The sequence below is a fragment of the Diplotaxodon limnothrissa genome, linkage group LG16, assembly GCF_057381915.1.
Source record: "Diplotaxodon limnothrissa isolate DT_005_m linkage group LG16, D_limnothrissa_male_GT1.1, whole genome shotgun sequence".
NCBI classification, from domain to species: domain Eukaryota; kingdom Metazoa; phylum Chordata; class Actinopteri; order Cichliformes; family Cichlidae; genus Diplotaxodon; species Diplotaxodon limnothrissa.
The window spans coordinates 21,518,058-21,545,432 of NC_140611.1; the positions used below are offsets into that span (position 1 = coordinate 21,518,058).

The 27,375-nt window shown below is 42.0% G+C and overlaps 1 protein-coding gene across 1 annotated transcript in view; it reads right to left on the reverse strand.

Annotated features, from left to right (window-relative positions):
- Nucleotides 1-1,141: 1,141 nt before the first annotated feature.
- The window catches only part of anos1 (anosmin 1), a 39,360-nt gene continuing 13,126 nt past the window's right edge, over nucleotides 1,142-27,375 (reverse strand). Inside the window, exons 3-14 of the mRNA XM_085374483.1 lie at nucleotides 19,425-19,487; nucleotides 18,904-19,126; nucleotides 13,580-13,764; nucleotides 13,138-13,267; nucleotides 10,907-11,112; nucleotides 9,389-9,533; nucleotides 7,386-7,532; nucleotides 4,877-4,965; nucleotides 3,595-3,766; nucleotides 3,102-3,322; nucleotides 2,331-2,472; nucleotides 1,142-1,200 (exon numbers count right to left, since the gene is read on the reverse strand). Of these exons, the coding sequence (XP_085230609.1) occupies nucleotides 1,142-1,200; nucleotides 2,331-2,472; nucleotides 3,102-3,322; nucleotides 3,595-3,766; nucleotides 4,877-4,965; nucleotides 7,386-7,532; nucleotides 9,389-9,533; nucleotides 10,907-11,112; nucleotides 13,138-13,267; nucleotides 13,580-13,764; nucleotides 18,904-19,126; nucleotides 19,425-19,487 (1,782 nt within the window). The remainder of the gene's footprint in view (nucleotides 1,201-2,330; nucleotides 2,473-3,101; nucleotides 3,323-3,594; nucleotides 3,767-4,876; nucleotides 4,966-7,385; nucleotides 7,533-9,388; nucleotides 9,534-10,906; nucleotides 11,113-13,137; nucleotides 13,268-13,579; nucleotides 13,765-18,903; nucleotides 19,127-19,424; nucleotides 19,488-27,375) is intronic.

The following is a 27,375-nucleotide window of genomic DNA, read 5'->3' on the forward strand; positions in this document are numbered from 1 at the left end:
GGATTATTTTATTACTTAGCAGTTTGTACAGTTTCTACCATGGAAAAATAACATGTAACATAAGACCGTATTTACATTTCCATTTTTACAAAATGTCTTTACAAGATTTTTCTTTTTTTTGCCAGTTCCCAAAAAAAAAAAAAAAAGAAAAGAAAAAAAAAATGAGGCTAAAACACACAAAACATACACATTCACACACATCCAAACCAAACTTTGTAATACACACATAAATAAATATAGACATTCACTGACTGTCACGACAAATATTTCTACAGCCAAGAACATGTACAATTCATCATTTCCACACAAGTTATAATTTCATTAATAAACATTACATATTACTTCCAATATAATTCTTTGTTAATCTGTTAATGAAATATTGCTAACATATTGAAAAGAGGTAACACAGACATTTCATGCCAACAGAATGCTAACGGCTGTCATGCAAAACCATTACAAGCTTTCAATTTGAAGCAAGTAAATCATTTACAGTTCTAAAATCAAATGTACTACATGCAACGTACTACGCGAAATATTCTGGGTTAGACAACGATGACTTTAGTTACATTGACCATCAGTACTGACTGTGTGCCAAAGAGCCTCTTTAACTGATAACACAAAATAAATACTTTAATTTCTACTTTTCTTTCTTCATTAATTGTTTTACATTTATTGCATTTCCTATCGAATATTCCATCATCTTCAAACATGTTCCCAAATTATTTTGTTTATTTCAACCGTGTAATAGCCAAATCTAAATCAGTCATTGTTGTCTACAATGACTGCTTCATCACCAATTCTGGGGTTCCTGGATCTAGTTTTACTTATTACATGAACTCCTTATGGGATAAGTTGGGGAGCTGTGTACTAACCAACGCGGAATATGAGACCTCAAAATATAAATTTCACTCTATAGATAAACCCCTTCCGGTTACTTGGAAGTCAAGAGAGAGGGGTTATGAAGGAATAGCTGACGTGTTGTGGAGCCTGGAGGAGATAGACCCATATTTCACAAGAAGGGGGGGTCAGTTCATGGTCTGGTGCGCTGTGTTTCTGTTTGGTTCCACACATTCCTTCTTTGACAGACAGGAGCAGAGAGCCACTGGTACTTCTTCCTACTGGGTTTGCCTCGACTTCAAACTCAGTGTCTCTCTACCGACGGCTTCTGGTGATGAGAGTGGTGCTGCCGCAGCCTTGGTCCTTCAAAAAACACACAGATTCAAAGAACTGTCAGATACGACTTCAGATTGAATCACTTTGAATTGGTTTTTCAGGGAGTAGCAATGCGCTTCTTTTTGCCACTTATATGAAACCTGGTGTTTAACTACAGCTTCCCCTATTGCAACATATGTAATGTAATTACTGTTCAGTAATATTACAGTTGCTAATCACCTATAGTTTCAAATTTTTTTTATGTTTAGGCAGGTCAGCCTTTAGCCACCTTGATTTTCCTAGATGAGCACTGAGGCTTGGTGCCTCTCTGAATTACTTTGACGGTTGTAACTCTGCTGGCTGCTTGGTGGTTTATTGGAGGCGCATAAAAGGCTGATCTTGCACATGCCCTAAGAAAGATAGGGATTTGTGCTGGCACGTCCCTATATGTACAGTTTAACATTGTGTTGTTTACTTAATTTTCTTTTTATTTGTTTGCTTTTTTTTCGGTAAATGCTCTTTTTTATATAATTGATTTGACTGATTGATAATTTTGTTCTGATATTGAAGCCGATTATTGAGAATCATGTAGTTTTACTTATATTGGTACTGACTACTACATTTCTGATATAGTGGCATTCCTACAATAAAAAATAAAAGTTGAAGATTAATGTGACTTTTCAATAATACTATTATCTTAAACTCTTGTGGCCATAGCATTTATGATGGGAAAACCTGATATTGTAACAGCCCTAATAATGAGATGCGTATATGTGTATATTACACCTACATTGCTTTTCATGTAGCTATGACAACGCCACTGTTGACACAACACCTTAACATTTACATTTTACTTTCAGTAACAGCAAAAACATGCTGATTTACACAATCAGCAGAGGAAAATAGGTAGATTCATTACTTCACATTATATTAGGCATTAATACCATATATAGTCATATATTTACTGCAAAGACAAAACATAACTGTTTAGCGCCATGGTTTAAGCAGCTACAAATAGAAGATCTACAGTATGCTATTAGGACTGAACAGTAACAGACACCAAACAAAAGAGTCTCAATATGAATTTCAAATGTTGAATCGCTGGCATTATCATTTCAACTGAGCAAATTGAGGTGCAGCTCATAAATTATGGAAGCTGACAGTGACTTGCTACTTACGATGTTGTATGACAGGCAGTATGCTCGGGGTCTGAAAGGTCTTAACCGTGGCAGGACCTTCTCCTCCAGTTGTTATAACCTGCACCTCCAGTCTGTAGTAGGTGGACGGCCGCAGGTTGGACACTACAAGCAAGTTATGATCCTGCAAAACGAAGGAGGGGAGCAGGAGACGACATGCAATCAGATGAAATGCAACAGAACACGCCTTTGATTCTGACAGGACTTTAATGTGAATGGGCCGCAAAAGAGGGGAGTGTAGCCGTCTTTGCACAAGTCACAGACAAAAACAAAGACTTTGTTTTCATAAGGCTGTCTGTCTCTCTTTTCACTGCCAGGTTGATAAAGTGTGCGGTGGGTGGTTTTATTTATAGACAAGCTCTAGAAGCTGGGAGGTGCAGATAGGCGGAACGTGTTGTTGATGGAACAGATTATGTCAAAGAGCAGCTTTTTCAGAGCTTTCACAGAGGATGAAAGAGGCAGACGTGAAGGGAGATGAATGCGCAGAGGAGGAGAACTTCCAGCAGGACAAAAAACTTCCCCAGATCTATCCCCGTGTCTGTCTACATACTACCGCTTATCAAACGATTCATGCAAAGAAGCCACAACAGCGTTATCCTCAAATCACGGTCACATCTGACAGATACATTTCTTTTCCTGTTGCACACACTAATAGTCTTGTCACAACATGATCTCCTGTGGTTTCATAAAAACCATATTAACATTCAAAACTTTAGCTAAACTCCAATTCTGCTTCAGTAAAAACAGACTTACTGGTGGCAGGATCTGGGACTGGGAGATGATGCTGTTGGGCAGGCTGTTTTGCCGGCTTTCAGTTGTGATTTCAGCCCAGGTGACCTGGAAGCCCGTGATTCGCTGATGGGGAGCCAACCTAGAGACGCGCCAGTGGAAATTGCCGGTGATGTTTCCCTCATTGGTCGTGAAGGAAGCCGTCAGGTTCTCAGGTTTAGCAAGAACTTTCGGAAGCCCTGAAGCTGTTAGGACAAAGTTGGTGTCATTATTATAGAAACATTTTTGGGAAACATCCGTGAAGGCTGACAAATTAACAAAGAAATACAGCTACTCTGGTTTTGTAAGAAAGGTTATGTGAGAAACTATTTATCCTGAACGTGTTAAACCTATATTTTAAGTCTATAGAGATTTTTCTCATCATCATGATAATAATAATGATATTCTAACAAATGTTTTTGTATTGTCTCCACTAATGCGGTCGGTTTTAAAATCCCCCAAACAGCAGACTACTCACCTCCCTCTCCTGGGCAGGGGATGTGTTTGTGAGTCTTGCTCCGGATGGTAGCGCAGGATGGGGTGAGGAAAGTGGTGCTCTCGTCCTTCGAGCGCCTCTTGGACTTCAGCATGTGAACAGTGACTTTGTACTTGCAGGAGAACAGCAGGCCTGGGAGGTTGATGTAGTTCTCCTGTGCAAAGAAACACATTACTCAGTTCTGATGACTTTGACATGTCACCCAGGTCAGGTCCCATGGAGCTTGGGAGATAATTAAATACACAGCGCAGATCACGTTCCCACTCAGGCCCCAGGAACACGTACCGTACTGGAGGACTACTTTGAACTCTCACATGGTAGGGGTTAGGCTACTATTCTCCTATTCAAACTGTAATAGAAATGATTTTTTCATAGCTTCCAAATGTGGCACAGCATAAACACAAGAACCTCAACAAGAAGCAGCGATCAAAGCGAATTCATGCCTAATTTGAGATGCCTGTAAATCCACGTTAATGGGCTCTTTGGAGCCATGTAACACTGACACTAATTTCTAAGTTTAATCATCTATTGATCTGAATGAGAAAAGCTTTTCTCAGCTCTCTGTGAAACAAAAACCCCCGGTGAGTAGTGGATTTAGACTTTCAGTAATAGAACAGGGCCTCCATTAATAGACAGCCCTTAGGGAAAGGGTGTGTGTATATATATATAATATATATTCTCACTGATATGTAACAGCTTTGATTAAAAGTGAATGAGGCACTGTGCTCACATAAAAGCACAAGGCTGCAACCCTTCCTGGTGATCTATAGAAAATGGAAATGTATTTCCTAGCAACCACGGTGCTGGTTTCTAAAGAATGCGTTGATTACCAGGCCTCTGCCATCACGTATCAGCCTGAGCACAAACAGTTAACCCTCTCTGTGTCAAGCTCTCCAACACAGACAACACTGCATCCTAAAACAAAGCCCCACACAGCCGCACGGCTGGGGCTGCTGAATTCTGGGAAACATTGTTTAAGTAAATAAAAGTTACTGGCCAACACACCGCATGCGTGACCACACGACTGACTCATAATATTCAAAACAACAGCCACTGGTTTGCCTGGTGCAAATCTAACACAACAGGGCTCCTGATTCACTCGGCGCAGTTGTTTTCCTTAGTGGAGCTATTCTTCCTGAGCATCAAACAAAGGCACATGCTTTGCTTAGCACAAAGCTTCTGACCACGCCACTTCTCTAATGCGCTGCCCTACGAGAAAGGACCCCCAGCTGGAAGTGGTGCGTAACAGCTTCTGGGGACTGACCTGCGTGACGGACTTCTGTGGTCCTTGGGTCTCGTTGTGGCTACAGTACTCTGGCATCCACTGGACATGGTAGCGACTCACAGAGGAGTCTGAAACAAAGAAAGGAGGAGAATAGAGAATGTAACAGAGAAATTACTCAGTAGTCAGTTATTTTTTTTAATATAATTTAATTATGATGTGTATATAAAAGAAAGGGAAGTTGTGCATTAAAAAAAACATTACAAAAAACTATGGGTGTATTATTACAGCACGTATGGACTGCCATTTATTTAGCACTTTTCTGGCTTAATGACCACTCAAAGTGCTTCAGAGCATAAGCCACATTTAAGCAGATATTCATCCGGTGTGTCATTCTGTCCACTTTGAGCACTTCATCTACCTCATAACCACGGCCAATTTAAAAATCACCAATTACCTAACATGCACGTCTTTAAACTGTGAGAGGAAGCCAGGGTACCCAAAGGAAACCCACACAAGCACAGTAAGAGCATGAGTAACTAAGTGGCTGTAGCTCAGATGCAACCATGGCTGATTTTGATGTTTTTTCAGTTCTTGAACTTTTTGCCACATGCTTGAGAAACACTCGATTTACTCCCAGTGGTGGATATGACATATTCCAGTGGATTAAAAATTAGTATTTAAGCAACTGTACTTAGGATTGCATTGCAGCCATCAAACATTTATCTGACATCAGAAGCAAATCTGACAGGCTGAAATCACTGATTTCCTTGTTTGGGATCAGATACTATTGGTATCTCTTTCCTAACATGAAAAAGAGTGAACTCCATTTGTTGTCTTTGCAATTATCAATTACAACTTTTCAGCTTCCTAAATCTGCCCTTTTGTCTGCTGAAAAGCTCATCGTGGTCCAAATCCTGCTTCTGCGAAACAGCATTCACTTCATTACTGTACAGTAGCCCCGCACAACCTCATCAGCAATATTTATCTACCTCATCTTATGTTACTGGATTTATTATTCATTCAGCTGTGTCCCTTGAATATATGAAATATATCTCTGATTAATAATTGAGTTGTGCTATGTTCACCCCTCAGTAGGGGCCTGGGTTGTAGTTTGCAGATAAAAGGGGTCCTTTGAAGGCTTAGACACAGATCTGGCACTTAAAGCCCCAGAGCTCTTTGGAAGCAGAAGAGAGGAATTACAGGGAACCGGGAAATCGGGGAAAGAACATAAACAAGATATGCCTAGCCCGGTCTGACTGAAGGAGGGCAGTGGTATGTAAAACAAGAAATAGGACATGGAAATCAGGTAGAGAACGGAACCGCAGCAGCGTTCGATAAATCATGACTGGAAGCCAGCCTCTGAAGTCCCGCCACAGCTGATCTGCCGTCTATTGTCTGGGTGTTAGGCAGACAGATATATTATCTGAGCTCGTGTACAACATGGTTCTCTTTCGTCTGCTGGACACAACCCAGAGGCTAGGCTGTTTTGAATCACAGAGACAATGAATGAGAGTTTAATCATGGTTCAGTTAACCTGTCGCTTTCTCTGTCACACAAGCCAGATGTCCAGAGACTCTTCAGCCCTCCTGAGGCCATCCGTATGTCTGTGTGTTTACGGTAGTGGAGCGCACGTTGTCAGAGTCCAAGCCAGGGTCATCACTCAGACTAATGAGTGCCAGTGATGCACACGCTGCGGACGGGGACCCACGAAACAAGACACAGAAAGAGAAGCTGGACTGGGATTAGCTCTGCTCTGCAACACCGTGATTCCCCAGGCATGCTTGATCCCGTCAGCATCACTCAGCTCTCTGAGACCAGGCCAACCTTGCTAACAGCTCTGGGCCAACTCCATAACCTCCCCCCCTCATTCTGATTCAGCAGTTGGTGTCTCACCAGGCCTCTCCTTCAGCCAGGGTTTGCATTCTTGACTCCAAGATGTGGAGTTTGGCTTGGGCGATGACATATATTAGTAACATAACATAGACCAGTGAATGGGACTTGACAGGTTACCCTGAGAGCATCGCTTTCAAGGTTTCCATATTTTCATTCTGGTATTAACAGAAAGTTTTTGGGAGTGAATGCCGCAGAGACAGCCATTCCTATAGGTTTTTTTTAACCCGTTACAGTGCTTCAATCCACCACCAAGCCCGCTTTCTATGACATCAAGTCTCGTAAAAAGAAAATCGACCGCTTCAACGCTAATGCGAAGGCAAGAATCTATTAAATACAGCTGTCAATAAATCCCATTGCACAGCTCTGACTCTGTGTGTTTATTGTTCTTTACTAAACGGTGGCTCTGCTTTACCCGTCCGTGTGCGGTTTTTGCCCAGCACTCACATTACACAGCTCTCACAAAGACACATTGTTTCATTTACACCATCTGATACCACATTCATAAAAAAAAAGAAGCAAATTTCGATTGTTTGAGTAAGTGGGAATCAGTCATAACATTTTATTATGGTACACATGAGTCATAGTGATTGATGGGCATGATGGGGTGCTAATTAGATTCTAACGAAGCCATAAATCACTACAGTAGGGAGCTCACCTCCTCTCTTCTTCCAGTAGACACGGACCTGCAGCTGGCCGTCCTGGTAAAAGGGCGTGCCTACTTCTAGAGGGCCAGAAGGGCGTTTGGCCAGGGTCGAACCAAGAGGGGATATCTCCTCCTTCTTTGACTTGAGCACAGATTTTGCTGGGATGAGAAATGAGAAATGTTTCTTAGCTAAGACATGAAAGTGACTATGTTGCAGAAAACAGTCCAGCATGGTAACAGAAACACTATTATTTCTTTGTAAGATTACGCCAGTGAACAACATGTTCTTCATGCACAAATGTGCTGTAACTTGATTTGTACACAAAGAAGCAGGTTGGCAATTCAATTCATTTTAGAACCTCGTGTACATTTGAAAAAAAGAAAAACACTCACACACACACACACACACACACACACACACCTTTGAGGCTTGGCCTACGCTTCCCAAGAGTTCAAGAACTCCAAATGATTGCAGATGTGCTGTCAGTGTATCTTAGCTTTTCCAGCTTTTTTCGTTGCAAATCTCATGATGATTGTTTACCTCAAATTAGGAAAATTCAGCTATCATGAAAAGCAAACAAACAAAAAAGAAAACTGGATTCAGCTAAAATGGTTTTCTCAAATCCCATATGGCTCAGCAATTAGACAGCTGCAGCTTCATCCAAGTTTCTTTTGATTTCAGGTAGCGGTGGCCCTGTTTGTGCATCAACAGTGAGTGCCTAACCTCAGTTGTGTCAGTTTCAAAGGAGCTTTGGCTAAACATAAAGATTATGATTAAAATAAAAGTTCCAGTTCTGTAACTTCTGGTTAATATTGGACTCTCAGGAGTTTAATTCCAAAAATGCAACTTTCATGTTTTGTTTTTCCAGTTTTCATTGTTTTCAACAGAAGGCATCAGAATAATATCCTTCCACCCTTCCATCCATCCATCCTCTTCTGCTTATCCAATTCAGGGTTGCAGGGAGGCTTAAGTTTATCCCAACTAGCATAAGGTGAGAGGCAGGGTACACTCTGGACAGGTCGCCAGCTTAGAGACAGAAAACCATTCAAGCTCACCTTCATACCTATGGGCAACTAAGAATCACCAGTTAACCCAACCCCACTAATTACATGTCTCTGGACTGTGGGAGAAAACCCAGACAAAAATGGGTAGAGCATACAAACTCCCCACAGAAAGGTCCCCATCCAGATGGTGGATTCAAACCCAGGAATTTCTTGCTAAGAAGCAACAGTGCTCACTGTCTGTGCTGACCCCCAAATAATGTAAGATTCTTTTTTCTTTTCAGTGTAAATTTATTACAAAAGTTATGGGGAAAAAATATTTTATGTAAGCAATTATGATGCCATGCACCACAAGCCAATTACTACACATTTGATTTCATGCATCATATGAGCCATCTGATATCTACCACCACACCAACTGCTTCTTATGCACACGTGCAAATTTCCATATTGATAACTATACTTCTATCATGGGTTGTAGTTTTTGGGTGCAATCTTGGAAAAATGTGCATTAGCAGAATTCTGTTGTTTCAATTCTATAATTGTGAATCTGTTACAATTTTTTTTTTTAATATATACAGCAGGTTTTTAATTTAGCCATTTTTCTCTGTTAGCTGCTCTTCCTTTAGGACCATCTCATAAACGTGCTTTAAATGAATTCATGATTTATGCCAACCATGCTAGCAGATCTGCGGGGCTACACTCAGGCACACTGGTAGTTTGAGTTAAATGTTAACGCCCCTTTACGCGCTAAAATGTGCAAAAATAATGTGCTGTTTAGCATTTAAAAATCAGTTGGGTGCAGATTAAATGCTTGATAACATTTGACAGGGATTCAGGCACCAAAATTAATCAGGCTCACAGAGTCACGAGAATCAAGGCAGAATCAGTTATTTGGATTTTCACGATGTGACTTATGTCTGTTCAGAATTTCATCAACCGACTGACATTCTGTCTGTCATTCCCGAAGCCACGCGTCTAGCAAGGGTAAAGAATAGGATAATAATGTTTACCTGAGTCATTATTCTGACTGGTACTGAAGTGAAGGGAGGCCTTGGAGCTCTTCAGACGCACCTGCCCCCAGTATGTGACAGCCTGCAGCTCCACAGTGTAACTGCTGTTTTGTTCCAGTCCCTCCAGATCTACCCAGTTTTGAGCCTGTAAAAACAACAACAAAAAAAAAACCCACTTGGCTTTTGCCATTTGTATGTAACCACACTGTCACATGAGCTTATATTTAAAGTCACTGTACCAGCCACAGCTCCAGCCCAGCTCAATGCCAGACAACACAGGCCTGTGGGAAAGCCCTACTTATTAAGAACACATGTGGAGCTGAAAAAGGGGATGGTGGTGAGGAGATAGCCTTTAGGGCCTTAAGACAGAGCCATGTTATCAGAGCCTCCCAGGGCTTCTTCACTGTGTTTGGCTTCTAGCATTCCTCCATCAGCATGAACTTGATGAGTTCTTGTTATTGACTGTGGGTGTTTTGACATTCCTCTGCCAGCAGGCTGCTTTCAAAGCCCTGAGGTGCCAAAGTGGAAACCAGTAGTACATGTGTCAATAGGTGTCCGGTGTCTACCACCTCTATCTCCTTTGTGGCACATCTGGTATGCATTTCAAAAATTAATTCAGGAGAAGACTCTATGAAGGCAGGTCTGGACTATCCGAGCTTTTGGCAGAGTCTCTTAATGACATCCTCCTGAGCCACATCTATACCATATCAGGTCAGATGCTAATGGATATATTGTGTAAAAGCTCAAACAAGTACTCCATTTTTGAGAGCAGCCAGTGATCTTGGTCATGTGATTTATGTGTAATGTCTACGCTTAAAAAGATGCCAAAGAAACTCTTGTTTCTGGCTGCTACAAACAGCTGAGAGCAAAATGTTCTAGCATGCAAAATAAACTGCTCCAAAGAATAACAAAGGCATTAATAAAGAGGATCAGCACAATTCGTTCTAAATATGCTATTCATGTCATTATTAAAGAATGTCTTAAATATACTTTGCAATGATTGAAAAGAAAGTAATAAGTTAAGAATTTTGAATGCAGCTGGATTTAACAGCTAAAACGTGTGTAAGAAAACAGATTTTTAAAATAACTACATTACACAATCAAATAATGAGCAGCAGAAAATGAAATGTACAAACATCGATATAAGAAGCACATACACACACCTTGAAATTGTGATTTATTGCTTTAAACAAGGCTATCCATCACACTAAATGTGCTTTCTCTCAAATCTTAAATCTGTGTTTAAGGGTTCTTTCATCAGCGTAAGGAATTAAAACAATCAAGAACTTATTGTATCACTCTGAGGATAAGTGATCTTCCCTACACATATAAATAAATATCATTCCGATTCCATGTTTATCTTTTCCCCCACTGCGGGCCCAAGCATATTTACAGAGTTGTACCGAAACTGGGAGAAAAGATGCTGAAATAATCTTGGAAGAGCCCTCGTAGTCTTAGAGACCGGATAAAGGAAAGAAAGAAAAAGAACACATCACTCAGACAGAGTGAGGAGATTACCCCATTGGTGGTCTTTCTCCTTTTCTTCTTGGATGGCACCATGGACTTGGTGGGCACGGTCCAGCTCCAGAACACTTTGTAGTGATGTATGGGGATATCGGGCTCCTCTGGCAATGTCCAGTTGAGACGAACTGTCACCAGGCCTTCCTCGCCCAGAGTCACGTTGGTGACACACAGACTGCTCGGGCTGGGAGGGGCAGATGGATCTGAAGACATAGCAACAACGCAGACACAGAAACAAAACTGTGAGTTGGTGTTGATTCTAAATACATCTGTTAACACTTAGAGATGGAAACAAACTGGACCTCTAGTTCTTGGATATGGCAAATCTTGGTCCAAGGCACTTTTCAGGTAAAAAGTATTACAACCCAAGATACCTTTCACCTCCACAGCTGAGGAGGGGAACACGCATGGCACTGTGCAAAGTAATTAGTCCCCTATTAACAATCTGTCGTGAGGTGTTATGACAGGTGTCGTGTCATTTCTATGACAGCGTTCGGCAGGACTGAGAGTACAGGTCAAGGGTTAACAAACACATGCTGCTCACTCTGGCTGCACGGTCCACACTTAGAATGCCAGTACTCCTACTAATATGCATGTGTCCAGCGTAAAGCTGGATCTGAACCGTATGAGTCCGTATGTGCAGCGACCCAGCCTACTGCTGTCGGCCGATGTCAGCCTGGTGCAGGAGGACAGGCAGGGCTACATGCCAGATGACAGACCAGAAGGGGAACGGTCTTTCTGTAATGAGAAAATGATTCATGCCACAACCCAGTTGGCTTTCCTCTCTCCTGCCCTCTCCCACCTGAAACACATTTAATCCACTCTAAAAAACACAATCGGACACATCGGTTCTCCAAACCAGCTGATGCTGGCCATGAAATATAAATAAGCAGTCAGCTTTTACAAATTGCCCTAACAAAGTATAGTAGTGTGAAATTGCATTCAGATGATATGACCGAACTATATAAATAACAGCGGCATGACAGAATGGTCGGGACTTCATCAAAGCCGTGGCAGCTCTCATCAATCTATCAACATTCTCGCAGTGATTGGCCTGATTGGAGGTCAGCTTCCATTCCTGCAGCAGAATCCCACCTGGTCTGAAAGCCTTTCAAAATGCCTCGGGGAGCTACGGCATGACAAAGGATTGACAGGACAGGTCAACACACCAGGAAACACACTAATACGTTTTGTACTTTGTACCATTTCTAGGATTTGGCAGAACATGGCGAGTACTCCAGTAGAGAACAGTTTATTCCTTGTATATGTTTCACGATATACATCTAAAGACACTTAGCTCAAGGCCAATGAAGGCATAACCGTAAAACCTGCTGCCTTGCCAACAAACAATATCTGATATAAATCAGATGCACTGTAGACACAGTGTTACACTCACAATCCTGTAATCCCTGAAGAACTACAAAACAACTGTCCGTGACTTTAACAAATGCCATCTGCAATACAACACGGCTATTTAAAATGTCCCAGTAGTAACACGGGATGCCATCAGAGTTCACTAATCTGTGGCAAAGATCTGAAATGTGGCTGGGTTACATCACTTTGTCTGGAAGCAAGACAACACTTGCATTCATTTGAAACCTGCTGCATCCTGACTAATTCAGACTTATTACATTTTATATGACTGTAAAAAGGGGAAAGCCCTGCTTTGAAGATGTAAGTAAAGATCTCATTGCAATACAGAAAATGAATGCTCTGTGCACCCAAGCACTCCTCATTACTCAAATTCCACTTGGCATCAGCGTGAATTTCGTTTAGCTCGCTGGGTAAACGTGTGGAAACTTTGGACGGGAGACATTTATTTACAATTCAGGTTTAACGCAGTATATGAAAGAATTCAGCGGTTTTAAATCCCAAATTTAGTTTTAAATAAACATATTTAAACAGTCTAAAGCTATAATTCAAATTTAATAAATGTGTGTTTGGCTTAACCAGTCATAATCAATTTGCTGTTGCCTAATGGAGCTGCGGGAACTGAAGTGTTTAGGACACACAATACACGAAACCGAAAATGTCTCAGTCGGTAATACAGAAGGCTTGTAAGCTGACATTCAGAGGGAATATTTACCAAATAGACCTGCTTAAAACACTTCCCCGAGGCTTCACCTGTTCCAAGGTCTCAAACATAACAAATAGAGGGAAGGAACCGACACACAAGGCAAGGCCACACACACACACAGACACTTGGATATGCAGATAAACACACAGACCTCTGGAGGAGCGGAAGTGTTTGCTGGGTGCAGTAAAGCCGCGGGTCCCGTGGACATTGACGGCTGCAACTCTGAACTGGTACCATCTGCTAGCTCTGATGTCAGCCAGTTGGATGCGTTCCTCTGCAGTCTGAGGGACAGATGGGGGTGGGGGGAGCAAACCACAGGGGTCAGGGTTTACACAGGGTCACAGCCCCATGTGAGTGTGCTGCCACATCATTCATCTGTGTTTCTCATTGCCAAACTATCAAAGACACCGTGAGGAACGTGCAACCGCATGCTGCAGTGCAGAGCAGCAGTTTCGCAGCTGTGGCATGCTGGGACACGTGAAACTGTAAATTCATTCGGATACAAATGTGACGAGAAGGAGTCCTCGCACGACAGACTTCATGCATTTATGGGATTCTCCAGTATTTTATCTGTGTGGTGTATCGGTTTCTACCTGTGCGACTGTCTGCCACTCCGTGGCATCATCCTCACTGGGATGAATACCGTAGTTCCAGCGTCGTTGCACCACATACAGCACAGGCTCCACGGATATGTTGAACTTGGAGGACCAGCGGATCTCCAGCTGACCGGACGGGTGCTCCAAGAACACCAGCTCCTTCCTCGGCTTCAGAGGGACTCCTAAAAGTACAAGAAAGGATGTTGAAACACTGACAAGGATTAATATCACCACTTGTGTGGAACATTGTTGGAGAAATTATACGTGATATGTCTTGTTTTCCTCTCCTGACTAATGTAGGTTGGAAATATGAATGACTCTGAATTGGACAGATACAGATTTCAAAATGAGACATGATCTCATCGCAAAAGATTAAATACATGCTGCGGGTCAACAACGTCATCTTTCTACTGTGGCAGATTGGGAGATTTCCTGTGTTTTAGTAGCTGCGTTTCTTAGTGATGATACACGCAGTTTGCATTTAGGTATGCTCTCTTTCTCTCGCTCGCAGACGCAAAATAATCCAGTACAAGCATCCGCGCACATGCATGCAGCGTTAATTTGCATCACTGAACTTCACATTCAGCCTTTCAGTCAAAGTCAGTGCGGCCATGTGCAATAAATTAGAGATTTATTAAGTGCGGGACCGGCCAAACATTCTGCCAAGTCAGACTGACTCTCTCAAGTAAATTTATTGCACTGGACACGTAGTGAGTTGTTGATTGAGCGTCGGGCACGGTGATAATGAGATGGAGATTGGAAAAGCAAGTTTGGAACTACAGGAGAAGACCCAACACGTCCAACAGTTCTCCATAAATCACCTAGCACTTCAGAACATTATGTTGGACCCCCGTCGCTGCCGAACGGCTTACTGCTGCTTCGCATTTATGATCGGCATCACTCCACGCTCAAGGCTAATATGTCGGTAAACAACATAAGAGTGCAATTTGCATTCAGAGCATCTGATAAGCTTATATGTCTATTCAGCCCCCTTGCAGAGCATGAAAAAGTGACTGATGCGCAAGAATCATGGAAGGAGGACCCCTTGAGTCATATGCATAAGGACTCAGTACTTTGTTTTGTCCCATTGATAACAGCTTTCTTCATACTAACAGCTGGGGGTCATTGTGCTGTGGTTTCACAGCTCCACAGCAGAGCGTGCGCGAACAAACGTGTCATATTTCCTGCGCAATAATCAACACCGAGGTAACCGCAGCATTCCTCTTCCCCTTCTGTCTTCGCTCATCTTCCCACAAAGTCACACAAGTGCTCGCAAAGCTACACACGAAAATACAAAGACGCACACACGTCTCTTTGACAATACGTAGGAGGACAATTAATGCTTTTCCGTGAGATAACCTTCGAGACAGGTTTGGTCCAAATAAATAAATAAATAAATAGAAAAATCACGCTTCATTCTTTTTCTTCTCCTTGCCACACACTTACTCCAAATCATGATGCAACTGTTGCTGAAGCACGATCACGGGTACAGCGTTCATTCATGTCTTAATCATGCCAACAATTACACTCCAGGAATATAATTCTCAATACTCACGCACATACTGTCATAATGACTGCTCTAATTACAGGGGGTGAGGAAAACAGTGTAAATACTCCGTGTAGCACAATGATTTACAGTAATGCGAGGGGGGCTTGTGGACTGACTGACTTGTTGTGACAGCGTGACTATGGCTACATTTAATTAAATTCTGACATTCTCTCTCTCTTCTTTTTTTTCGTCTCAGAAATAGAAAACATGCAAAACGTGCAGGCTTGTGTCGCATGTCGAGCCAATTCTTCCCAGGAATGAGAAAAACTAGAGAGAACAATATGAAAATGAAAGAAGTATAAAAGGAGAGACTGTCTAATAAGCTAGTTATTTCTATTTCTATACGCACTGCATATTTTATATGAGGAACTTCTCCACAAATAAAACTAAGGCAACGCTGGAGAGCAGTGGATGATGTGGAACTTATTGGTGCAAAAAAATAAAAAAATGGAAGAAGAAGAAGAAAGTTTGTTAAACATCAGGGGGTTCAGTGTCTTCAAGACTTAAGTTTTTTCTTTTCTTTTTATTTTTTTTTTGGGGGGGGGGGTCTATCTCAGGGACTTTGACATTAACTGGGGACCCTAGCCTGAACACAAACACACACACAAACACACACATCTGAGAGTGATCTCAGTGGGGGGAAACGCTCCATTTCTCCCCGCTTATGTTTGCTAATGGCTTCCAGCATCAAGGCTCATCATGGTGAAGACTGCATGCACACTTGCGCACACACAGAAACAATTACACTCTTGAAGGCATGAGCATCTAATTAGACCTTTAACACTGAGGACCGGGACAGGAATTCCATCCAGACTTTCACCAGAATACTTGGTGTAATTCAGTGTAAATGCAGCGCTGAAGGCGACCCATCATGAGCTCAGTGTTTGGGCTAAATCAGCGGGAAGGCTGCTCGATATGAAGGTCTCGCCGTGCCGTGAATGGTTTTCATTGACTCGGTCAGTGTACAGAAATTCTCAAGGTCACGCCAGCTTTCATCTTTCCCAGATTAGGGTGCTGTACACCTTTTAGTGCATGACATCCACCATGACGTCCCTCAAGATCAAATCAAATATAAATGCTTCCATGTTCTACTGTGTGCACAAGCTCAAACTGACATATCACATGCTCCTGCCATGCAATAGTAAGTGTGCTACACAGTAAACCATGCTTAAAGTGTGATTCAAAGCATGCACTACGGTCTATCAGTGGAGCGGTTCAAAGCTTAATTTAGACTCTCCTACCACCGCTTCATCTCCTGAACTTTGTTATGGCCTCAGGGTGCCAGCAATTGTGTGCTGACAGCGTATATAATGCAGTTCCAGCTCCAATCTTCTGAGTTCAAGGGCCCTGGGTTCTCTCACATAACGACTCAGCACCCGCGGTACATCAAGTCGCCTTGGGCAGCACTATTAAACCATTTTACTGGAGCAAAGATTCTTGGGTACATCTGTGTCTATGAAACCCTCAAGCTTATCCTGCAAATTCAATGCTGAATATCCATTCCCATTTACAGCTGAAATGGCATGAGGGATGTGTGGGTGAAGCACAATGCAAAGAGATGAAATAAAGATTTTCAGGTTCTTACTGCAATTGTCAAAAACCCTGCAAGATTATCTGTGTTTGCGTCACTGAGATTTACAATAATGTTTAACAGGCAGGGATTAATTGGTTCAACGGTATTTATGAAAATTATGCAACCTGAAGCAGTTAATCATATTAAAAAACACGACGGCTGCATTGAACCGGTACCAGATACGAGACTCCACATAACGAACAGGAAAAGTCGAAAAGCAGCGTATGCAAGATTAGGCTGACGAACTGTGTTATGTAATCTAGTCCTTCTTATAAGCCATACTCAGCAATTCTTATAAATAATTAAATAAATAAAGACGGCACTGTGCAAAAGTTTTGAGCCACTTCTCATTTCTTTATATTTTGCTTCCAAGGAGACTTTCTTGCAATACTTCTTGCAAAGTTTTTCTCCATTCCATATTTACAGTTTGTTTGTGGCTATGAATGATTCCATTATTTAAAAAGGCCCCTAACTCAAGGGAAGAACTAGTGTTGTGTCTTTGTTACTAGCAGACTGTCACAAAAACACTTTTTTTCCTTCTTTAGTCGAATCTACAAAAATCACAATTTGACAGACACAAAAAGGTGATTCTCCCATCATGGTGTGGAGTGTGTCCTTGAAACAAACAGGACACATGGAGGTGCAAATAGGCCTAAAAAAAATCGATTAATAATAATAATGATAATAACAAACGCTATCTAAAGCAGGTGAATAATATCTGAAACTTTTTAAAAATCGGGACCTGAGAGATGTCAAGAAGCCATTCTTAAGGAAGAGAAACAGGGAGAAGAGGCTGAGGTATGCCAGATTATACAAGAACTGAGCTGGAAACTCCATAAAACCTGTTGCTACAGGTTTTATGGAGTTTTGAATCCAAATTTGAATTTTTTCATATATGCACCTTCAAGCTTGTTAGAATTAAACAAAATTTGCTTTTGCCTAATATATTCTAATTCCATTCAAGTTTGCAAGTTTCAAGAAATCGTTGCATTTATTTCACATTTTTGTAGCAAAATAGAAAGAAATGAGGGATAGCTCGAGCATTTCCATAGTACTGTGTGCCAAGTGACTGACAGTTAGCTAATCTGTGCTTACAACCTGATGTTTAGACACTGTCCCTTAAGGTCTGTCAACCTTGCTGACTATTACCCTGTCAATAATTAAGTATTAAATAAAGAACGATGTTTATTAAATAACTATTTTTAGAGCTTTCTCATTTGTCACAGAGCATTTTAACTGAGCATTTTATCTAAACGTTTCCCTCTCTCTGTTCATTGATCTCAAATGTTCTGCCGGCAACTAATTAAACCAATGCTGCGCAATCAAACAGCTTTCAAATTCACTGGATTTTACAGAGATATTTATAAAAATGTACACAAGACATCTGGAAAAGAATTAATCAGTTGAAATGGAACAGAAAAACATTAAGTCTTAGGTGCGATGTTTAATTCAATGTGAGCATGACATGGCTTCAACGAGCAGCTGGAACAAGCTGATACAAAATACCACTTAAAAGGAAACTAAATTGGGGACTTGGATGTCTAGAGTTTAATGTGTGTAGTCAGAACCGCAGTTAATTGCAAGCCTGAAACAAGCAAATAAAGGTGCTGATATATAAGGAAATCACAGACAGAGTTGTTTACAATACACAGTATGTAACCTTTTAATACTTATGTTCTGACTTATTATAAACTGCTATTAATGCGGCAATTTAGGAATGTGGAAGTTACGATCCTTAAGACTGCCATTTCTGACAAACCTTGTTTATATCTGTGGACAACATTTGTCAGCATTAGGCTGTCAGTTTATTTACATTCAGGAATGATTTCTCTGATGCAGTCGCTTTGATTGTTGGTGGGAGGTCTAGTTATTCCAGCGATGCTCTACATTTAATCAGGCTTGACTGATTTGGTTTTGTTTAATGTGCCTTGCTGTGGTTGGAAAACTGCTTGTGTCGTGGCCGGGACGAAGCCAGGTCAAACAAAATGACTTGTTTCGAAATGGCTGCTTTTACTGTAAACCGACACCCCGGTTAGAGGTTTAACAAAGCAGCAGCTCAAGGAGTGTTTGCTGTTGTATTCATTAAACAACCAGGGGCTGCCAAATGAACCATATATGACTTCTTAAGGATTTACACGGCGATGTACTGTTGCAGAATACGATAAAATAATGTTTGATTTTATCTGCCTTCAGCATCACCTTTGTAGAGATTCTTTGGCAGCTGGCAGGTGTGGCCACAGCCATTGGAGCAGCACTTTTTGACAGCTGAACACTCTCCATCCTCCTCGCAGCTCTCCACACAGGCAGCTGCGAAGCCGCTGGCCTTCTCCGGGGCAGGGCAGTCACCCTGCTTCACTCCCTCCACAGACTTTAGGAACTCGCAGCTAGTGAGACACTCGTAGTGTTTCTTGGGAAAGAGGGGCTGAGGAAGAAGAGGGAAGGAGAAGGGGAGAAAAAAAATATATAAGTCAGACTACTTTTTTAAGGCAGGGCTGTGAGCTAACAGTGATTCTCCTGTTTACATTTCTGCTCATGACTCACTGGAGCGGCGAGTACATTAAACAGCTTAGGCTCACAGAGGGTGTCATTACAGTGCAAAACCAGTTGCTTCACACCCCTTTTCAAACTTTCCTCTTACTAAATCTTCCCACTGGGCCTGAAAAACCCCCCTCAAAAGCTCAAAATCTGAGGCAACCGCAGCATTTGTGGCAGTGACATACCTCACATAAATCTTGGCACTGGTTTTCCTTCAGGTCCCAGGATTCCTTGCAGGGCTCCAGGCACTGTGAAAAGGAGAAGGGTGTCAGTTCTTCAAAGAACCAGCCACATCAAAGTGTTAGTGCTATGGAGATGGTGCCTACTTGTGGTGGGCTGACAGGCACCTCGCTTAGGCACTTCCCCTACCACCTTTGCAGCAACCAAACACACCACTTTTTGCTACGGATAATGGCCAAACCATCAAAGGGCGCAAACAGTCCTCTACAAAAGCAGATATGGGAGAAAGTTTGTCTGTCAGGTGCAGGCTGTCTCTTAAAAACTCTGCTCTTGCTTGGGTTTTGCTTGGTGTAGGCCTTGACAGATTCTCTCTTCACGCCTTAACACTAGTAGCCTCCCATGCTGTCTACGCCTCCTTCTCGTCCTGCCACTTCCCCTGTACATGTCTGGGCTTGATACACTTTGGCACTGGCACTAAGCTCCCTACTTGTTACCATGCTGAACAGAGAGCATTTAATAAATGATACACTTGGTTTAATGTTCCTGGGATTCCCTTTTTTAAAATGCGGAACAAATTTACTGAATGCTTGAAATCGGCGCGGGATAAAAGAAAAACTTCAGCGTAAAGTGTAGCTCTAAGTCGTTTTGCCAAACATAATTTGGGAAGATAACGTTTAAAATTAAAGTTCAGGATTCCAGTCCATACTCCTTTTTTCTTTTATACTCAGCTGCTCACCCCGAACGAATCAAATTCAATAAAGGTGAATGTAATATAACAAAAAGGTCCATGCGTGTCCGATAGAATCAGGCAGATCCCGCTGCAGAAAAAGGAATATGTTCGGATTGGGTTTGAGAAAAGCTAGGGTCTTATGTGCTCTTGCTCCTGGCCGCTGAGAGCTGGTGTGAAAAAGAAGAGCGAGCTCAGTCAAACCGCTGCCAGGCTGCTTCTGTACTGCACTGGGAGCAGCCCAAACCACACCAACGACCTGCCAAAGCCACTCATTCAACCCTGTTTAATTTAGACTCCTTCACCAGCTACAGTGCAGCTAAAGTAGGCACAACAGTACATTTTCAACGCTTTCTCCTACATTCATCATCCAGGACAGTTCAATATGCCGGCAAGTAATAGAGGCAAATATAACATGGATACCTGCCATTAGCAAAAGTCCACTTTCTGTTAGAAAAGGAGACCCCTGGATACAGATTATGAGAAGAACACAAAGAGTAAGGCACATAGAATGATTAAATCAGGGCACCTACTGTAGTGACTGCATTAAACACTGGAGCTGAGGTAAGAATTTTTTCATCTCAGGCTGGGAGCCAGAGTTTTAGTTATTACTCTTTAATTCACTCATTAGCCGGCTCTGTCATTATTATGCCATTGCCAGAGAACAGTTTATTTGCTTTTTATGGAGTGTGGTGGACGGGCGCATGATGAAACATAAACCTTGCTTCTGGAGGAGCAAGCTGCAATCAGGACCGTGCGCACGTCTGCCAGCACTCTGCTTCTCTGCCGGGTCTCTCCTTTACCCAACCCTGTCTCAAGCAGCTGACAACCTCTGTGTGGACAGTGTGTTGAGTGCTAAACAGGCCATTTCCCAGGGGAGGAGAAGGCTGGGAGGGAAGGTATTTTCTTAATTACTTCATAGCAATATAGATATCACTCCAGCAATATAAAATATAAAGTGCCAAGAGGAAAAAATTGGACACCCTGTCGGGTTATGACAGCAGAGAGCTCCAAGAGAAACTAATGTGGTTTCTACAGAGCTGATCAGGTGAAACCGCTGTAACACCTCGGAGACTTAAGATGACATACGAGCTTAGCTGCGCTGTCCAAGTCATGCCTCATTCTATGCCGTTTTAAAATCATCTGCTATTCATAATATGGTGACCTTATATCATTAATTCTGTTCTCAATTGTGTCCTGCGGGAGCAGAGGCTGTGGCGCAGCAGCAGCAAACCTCAGCATCCCAGGCTCATATACGAGCCCCACGCTGCACCAATGAGGTGTTGAGGCAATAACTGTGTGCTTCACCGGTGTCTAAAGGATATTCTGCCAGTAGACGCACATGTTAAAGCCCCCAAAATCCCTTCTACAAATCACTGAACATACACACATAAGCCTGGGGATCAAGCTCATTTTACTCACTGAACGATCTTGTGTGCATGGCCAGAATGCATTCCATTGACTTTTCTTGAGGATGAAACCCTCTCTGGTTCACCACAATCACAACTGCACTGAGTGAAAATAGAATCATCGTTACCCCGAGATGCTCAGAGCAGCATGCCAAGCAGCATGAATTAACACAGCACATTGTGTACTGTGGATATTGCAACACAGATCAGAATGCTGGCTGTGGGTTTAGTGTTGTCTCACCCTCACAGTCTTTTTTCTTTCCTTTTTTTTTTTAAATGTAACTCTTCGGGGCAAAAGTTCTTAACTAGCAAAAAGCTGCACAGTTCTATCGGGAACTTGTTTTTGCTGTACAAGTGGCTGCATCATAAACGACACAAAGATAAGCATCTGTGTTGAGGCAGGGCTCCCTGCAGGTGTGCTGAAAACTGACAGTCTGTCAGCATTTCTCCACAGCCACACCTCCCAACCTGACATTTAAGGAGGGAAGATGAGGACCGACGACAGATGTCTTGCCAAAGCAAATAGGATGCCTGGATATAATTACAAAGGTGCGCTCATCAATCAAAGACCTGATTCCTATTTACACAGTTTGGTGCTCAATCTAAACCATGTTACTGATGATGCCAGACTAATCCTTTGGATGGGCCAAGACTTATTTTCTATAAACTCTTGTGTAATTTCTTAAGGGTGTGCCACCTCCACCCCATCCCAGGCTGGTACACACACACTCACCTTATTGAAACAGTTCTTCTGTTTTTCTACATTCGACTAACAAGCACCAGAGCCCCAGTTAAAAGCCCAGAAGGAGACACAATTGCTTTTAGGGTTGCTTCAGAAAGGGTGTCCAGTGTAAAAGTCTGCCAAATCAATCCTCTAGAGCTACTGGCTATGGTGACCTTTTGTGAATAAGAAAAATGAAAGTAGCTTCATTTTTAAATGCATTGATTTTTAAAAATGTTGTTTTGCTGACCTTTAGTCAATGGGCATTCTTAAACTAAATATTAAATACAGCAAACAAAAAATCCCAACTCAACTAACAAATGGAAATGTCTAGGGCTGGAAAATGACGCCAATGTTAAAAAAAAATAAAAAATTTTAAAAAAGCAATCAGTTGCAGCTTCCAGGTTAGAAATGCAAACTTGGATGCAGGAATAAACATGTTCACCGCCTGATACAAAAAAATTATGTGGTCTTACTTCCCCCTGTGTGAAAACTGTATTGGATCCTGAAAAGTATGCATTATTAGGTGCAAAGACACTTTTTGCTAAACTAAAACCGTGCAAACTGCACACTCATTTGCCAGTGAGTTGTGATTCAAACATTACCTTCATTTTGAAAAATAATATGACTAAAACTTACAAAATAAATTACATTTTCTATTCATTATGACCCCAAAATGAGTAACTACACCGATAAATTTAGCAGGAAAGCACGTACAGAAGTAAAGGCAGAAAGCCATATTTCTATAGACTTCTATAGGATTGAGAGTCTTTATGCAACCATTGCTATCGCCATCTGGTGGCCTTCTGATAGAATGCTTTATGGCTTTAATTTTCTATCCTGGAAGCAAAGTCCATGTGCAATGCTTCAAAACACTAGGTCACATTAGTGTGTGTGTGTGTGTGTGTGTGTGTGTGTGTGTGTGTGTGTCGGGGGGGGGGTCATCCAACACATTTTTTTCTATTTGTATGTTACTCACCCCTCATTAGCTGGTATCTGTGTCTTTGAGATGCACTTGCACCTGTACAGTTTATGAATGCTAACTGATGCAGAAATAGCCGCTTATGACTCCAAGCACCAAAGCGGTGCCAAGCAAATATTAAAATCGGGGACATCATAAATGAGTGGGTGCCATCACAGTGGTTTGTGGTTTGTAGGGACAGTCTATCTATATCTAGAACTTGTGTAAAAGTTCCTAAATGAATAGCACCACGGCATGATCTTCCGGTGAGTATCAGTGGATCCTCTGGAGATTTGAAGTACTCAAACATTTACATTTCTTGCACCACCAGCAGCTCATGTTTAACTTCCGAAACATAAACTGGAAAAGCTACACCACTGAACTAGAGTGGAGAACATAATTGACCTGGGCGTAGTGTATGTGCTGGTTCTGGGTGCCAGCATCGGGGCTCCCTCGAGCAAATTTCTCAGGCTGGCATCGGAGCTACCATCTGTTTTAGCATCACAAAAATTGCATGTAATTATTCTATGGAAGGTTAACATATTTCAGGACAAATTTCACCCCCCAAAAAACACAAATGCTTTCCTTTTCTCAGAGATGTAAACAAGAGCATGGGGTTGTTTCTATGGACTTGAGCTGTTAGCCTTAACAAAAGCATTTGGGCGGCTGATTTCCCCTTTGTCCTCTTATCTTCCTGCCCAATGGTGACACATTCTGCATGGTTAAGTAGGAACATCCAGAGCGCTCTTTCACTCCCCATTTCACGCTGTAATAAAACGCAGCAGTTGTTACTCTGGGGGACCCTGAAAGGCATTCTGTGGGGCCGATGAGAGAGTCGGGCTGAATGGCAGCCAATGCCACAGCCCATCTTCACTTTTTCATGCCTGAGACGAGGCTGGGAGGGGGGCGACACAGGGACTGAGGAGGGAAGGGAGAGAGCGAGGGAGGGGGGTCTGCTGTGCATGGAACTGCCTTTCTTAGTCATCGTATGGTTATCTCCACCCATTGTAAAATGCTTATTGCCCCAAGTGAGTGACTGGAATAACATAAACTATGAAAAGTGCATACGGAAAATGTCACACAAGTGTATTGTTTTAGTTAATGAAGCATGAACTGCTACCAGTCAAGGTAACCCCAGGCTTAACAATACACAGTGTACACAAAACAGGAGCCATAATTCAAACTGATGCGGATGACATTTTCCCATATTGCTCGAACATATTTGTACAGTCACGTGGAGCTGTGTGAGACAGCTATGACTGATTCTGTCATTTTGTAAATGAAAATTCAGCAGACACAAATTTATGTGGGTACCTGTGCTTTCCCTCCAATCAACCTGCTATTACACGGGTCCCTGTAGATTTTTTTCCCACCGCTATCCCAAAAGCTTAGAGATGACATCTGGGAGATGAAGGTATTGATCCAGGCACTGATGGTGAGTGTCATAGCTTGAGTGCTGCCAACAAATATTTACAAGGTGCCTTTGCTGCTCCTTGGGATGAAGCCACAGCTTTTTTTTTACCTGCTCTGGTTGACTCAGATATGGTGGAATCTTTGTTGTTGATCACACACACACACACTGTAAATCTCACCTCCAATCTCATTGAGTTATGGCTATTTTTTGCTGCCCTGGTGCTTTTCACACTCCCAATGACTGTATTCAATTATTCCAGCAGCTCCCGGCTCATATCTATCGACCCATCCAGGAGTAAGTTGCTGGGTTTGCTCTCTCCTCTAGCGAAACAGGCACGTACTCCATCTCTTCACTCACTCTATTTCACTTTTATTCAGCTGTCCCCCCCCCCCAACTTGCTCAGATTCTCCTAAATTGTTATATCTCCTCTCAATTCTCTTTCTCAGCTTTTCATTCTCTCCCTCTCACTCTAAGGGCCAGGTAAGACCTGATAAATTCGAAAACTCATTTTTGGCCATCCATCTGAACTAAGCCACAATGTTCACATCAATGTTTTCCAAAAATCTCTCCAAAGTAGAAACATGAGAAAACATGACACTCGCACTGCAGTGTTGACAAAGAATTAGCTTTTTTTTAAATTATGTAAGATATCTTATGCAAACATGGCCACTGAACTTTTACTTGCCTCCAGCTTTTGTCTGGGTTCATCTTTGTGTGTTTTCCTAGCAGTGTTTGTAACCAAGCACAGTGTAACTGACACTTTTTGTGCCAGCTCTAAGGCAACTGCACCGATACGGAAAAAAAAGTCATTAAACAAATGTCAATCAAGAGACAAAAAGAGCAGGCCTCAAGTGACATTATGCAGCTTGGATCACATTCTTACTTTTTATACAATCTTGGTATACGGCTGAAAATTCTTCTCTAGATCTATAAAAAAACTATTTTAATCAAGTTGGAGGAAGGGCGAAGCTGAGTGGCAGCCTCCAGCGCTAAAAAATACAGACAACACAAAAGTGCTGAAGCCTGCAGTTCTTCAAACGGCCACTTGAAGCTGGCTTCAAAAGTGAGTCAATCCTCACCGACTCCCATTTTAACATGATCAGCTTTAAAGGAGAAATAAAAAGCATTAGAGCCTGGTACAACAATAACAACAACAAAATAATCTCTGTTGCAGATTTCCCCCTACATAACTATGTGATTTTTTCATCCATTTAAATATATTTCTAAGTCTCACATTTAAGGAAGTGGCCACTCTGAGTGACAGCTCTATGTTGACACAGATAGTTACAGACGTTAGCTCTCTGCTAGGCTTCACCTGAGCTAAGGTCCCAGTCACACAGGCCTAGAGACTGGTCAGCAACCAACATGAAACTAGCACTCACTAGGGAAACATGTATTCCCAGACTGGTTGGCAACTGGTTGCCAGAGGCTGCTGGCACTGACTAGGTGTAAAGAGGTGTGTGGTGCTGCACTGAGAAGCTCCTTGGAATTGCTTTGGTGAGGGAGAGATTGCAATGGCTACTCGCAGTTTGCATGAAAGACGACAACATGACTGCAAACTACTTGCTGAGCAGAAGTGAAACCTTAAAAAGTTCGACACAACCTGGAAACAGAATCGTGCCTTTTAAACATGCAATTTGCAGGAAAAGATCCTCCATTTACAGTTTGTGTCACCACATCAGGAGATATACACAGCATATTGGCCAGTATTTGCAGACAAGTTAGCATTTTCCATGCAAACTACAGGTGTTGGTTGCAATCTGCTAGTGACAAAACCGATAAATAGGAGGTTTTTGGTGCAGCTAGATCTTGGCAACTGATTTCATCTAGTGTCAGCCAGAAGCCTCCAGCACTCGCCAACCAGTCGGGGAATGCACATTTAACTTTAGCAACTGAAGTTTGTTACTGAACGTAAGTTACTGAACTAGACTGTGTTTGTGGTGTCATAATATTTCTGCATAGTTAACTGTATTTGGTGTTCTAGTCCAAACCTTCTAAACCAAAAAGATTTTTAGTTTGCTCAAAATTACAAAATAGTGCTTCAAAATGTTCACATGTGGCCTGCTGAAGCTAACAAACCTCAAAACCTCTTTCCAAGAAGAAAAATCTTAACATATAAATATTTTCAAATGTCTCTACATGACAGCAAGCATGACTTGGCATACTCTGTCTGAGCATCACTATTTCTCACAGTAAAGACCATTACTCTTAAGGGTTTTCCTGTTTTCTCTAACATTGACCCTCCGTTAAACTGCTTTAAAAATGAGCTTCAGTCTAATCCAAAATCTATAAAAATAAAAATTAAAAAAATAACAGTAAGCGAGACAGAGAGAGAGCAACAGCGAGATTCACATTACACGTTAACCAGGTTAAAACATATTTCATCAAGCGCACGAGCTGTGATCTGATGGACTGTAAAATAATACACTAGTAAAGCCTTCCAATATATCTCTGACGTGCCATTATGTTTCAAAGCGACTGTAAAAATACAGCGAGTAAATCAGGAAGAAGATATCCTCGTCCTGAGCTGTTATGAAGTCTAGACACGCCATTTCCTCAACCTAATGTGACCTTATAGTCCATGAGATATCGCGTATTTAATTTCTGCACCGCCGTAAATTAGCACAGGTGTGTGCTGCGCAGACAGTGGGTGGATCGTGTAGATCAAAAAGATTCAGTGTGCTGACTTGAGATGTGAGATTGCAACTCTATACAGCCTCACAA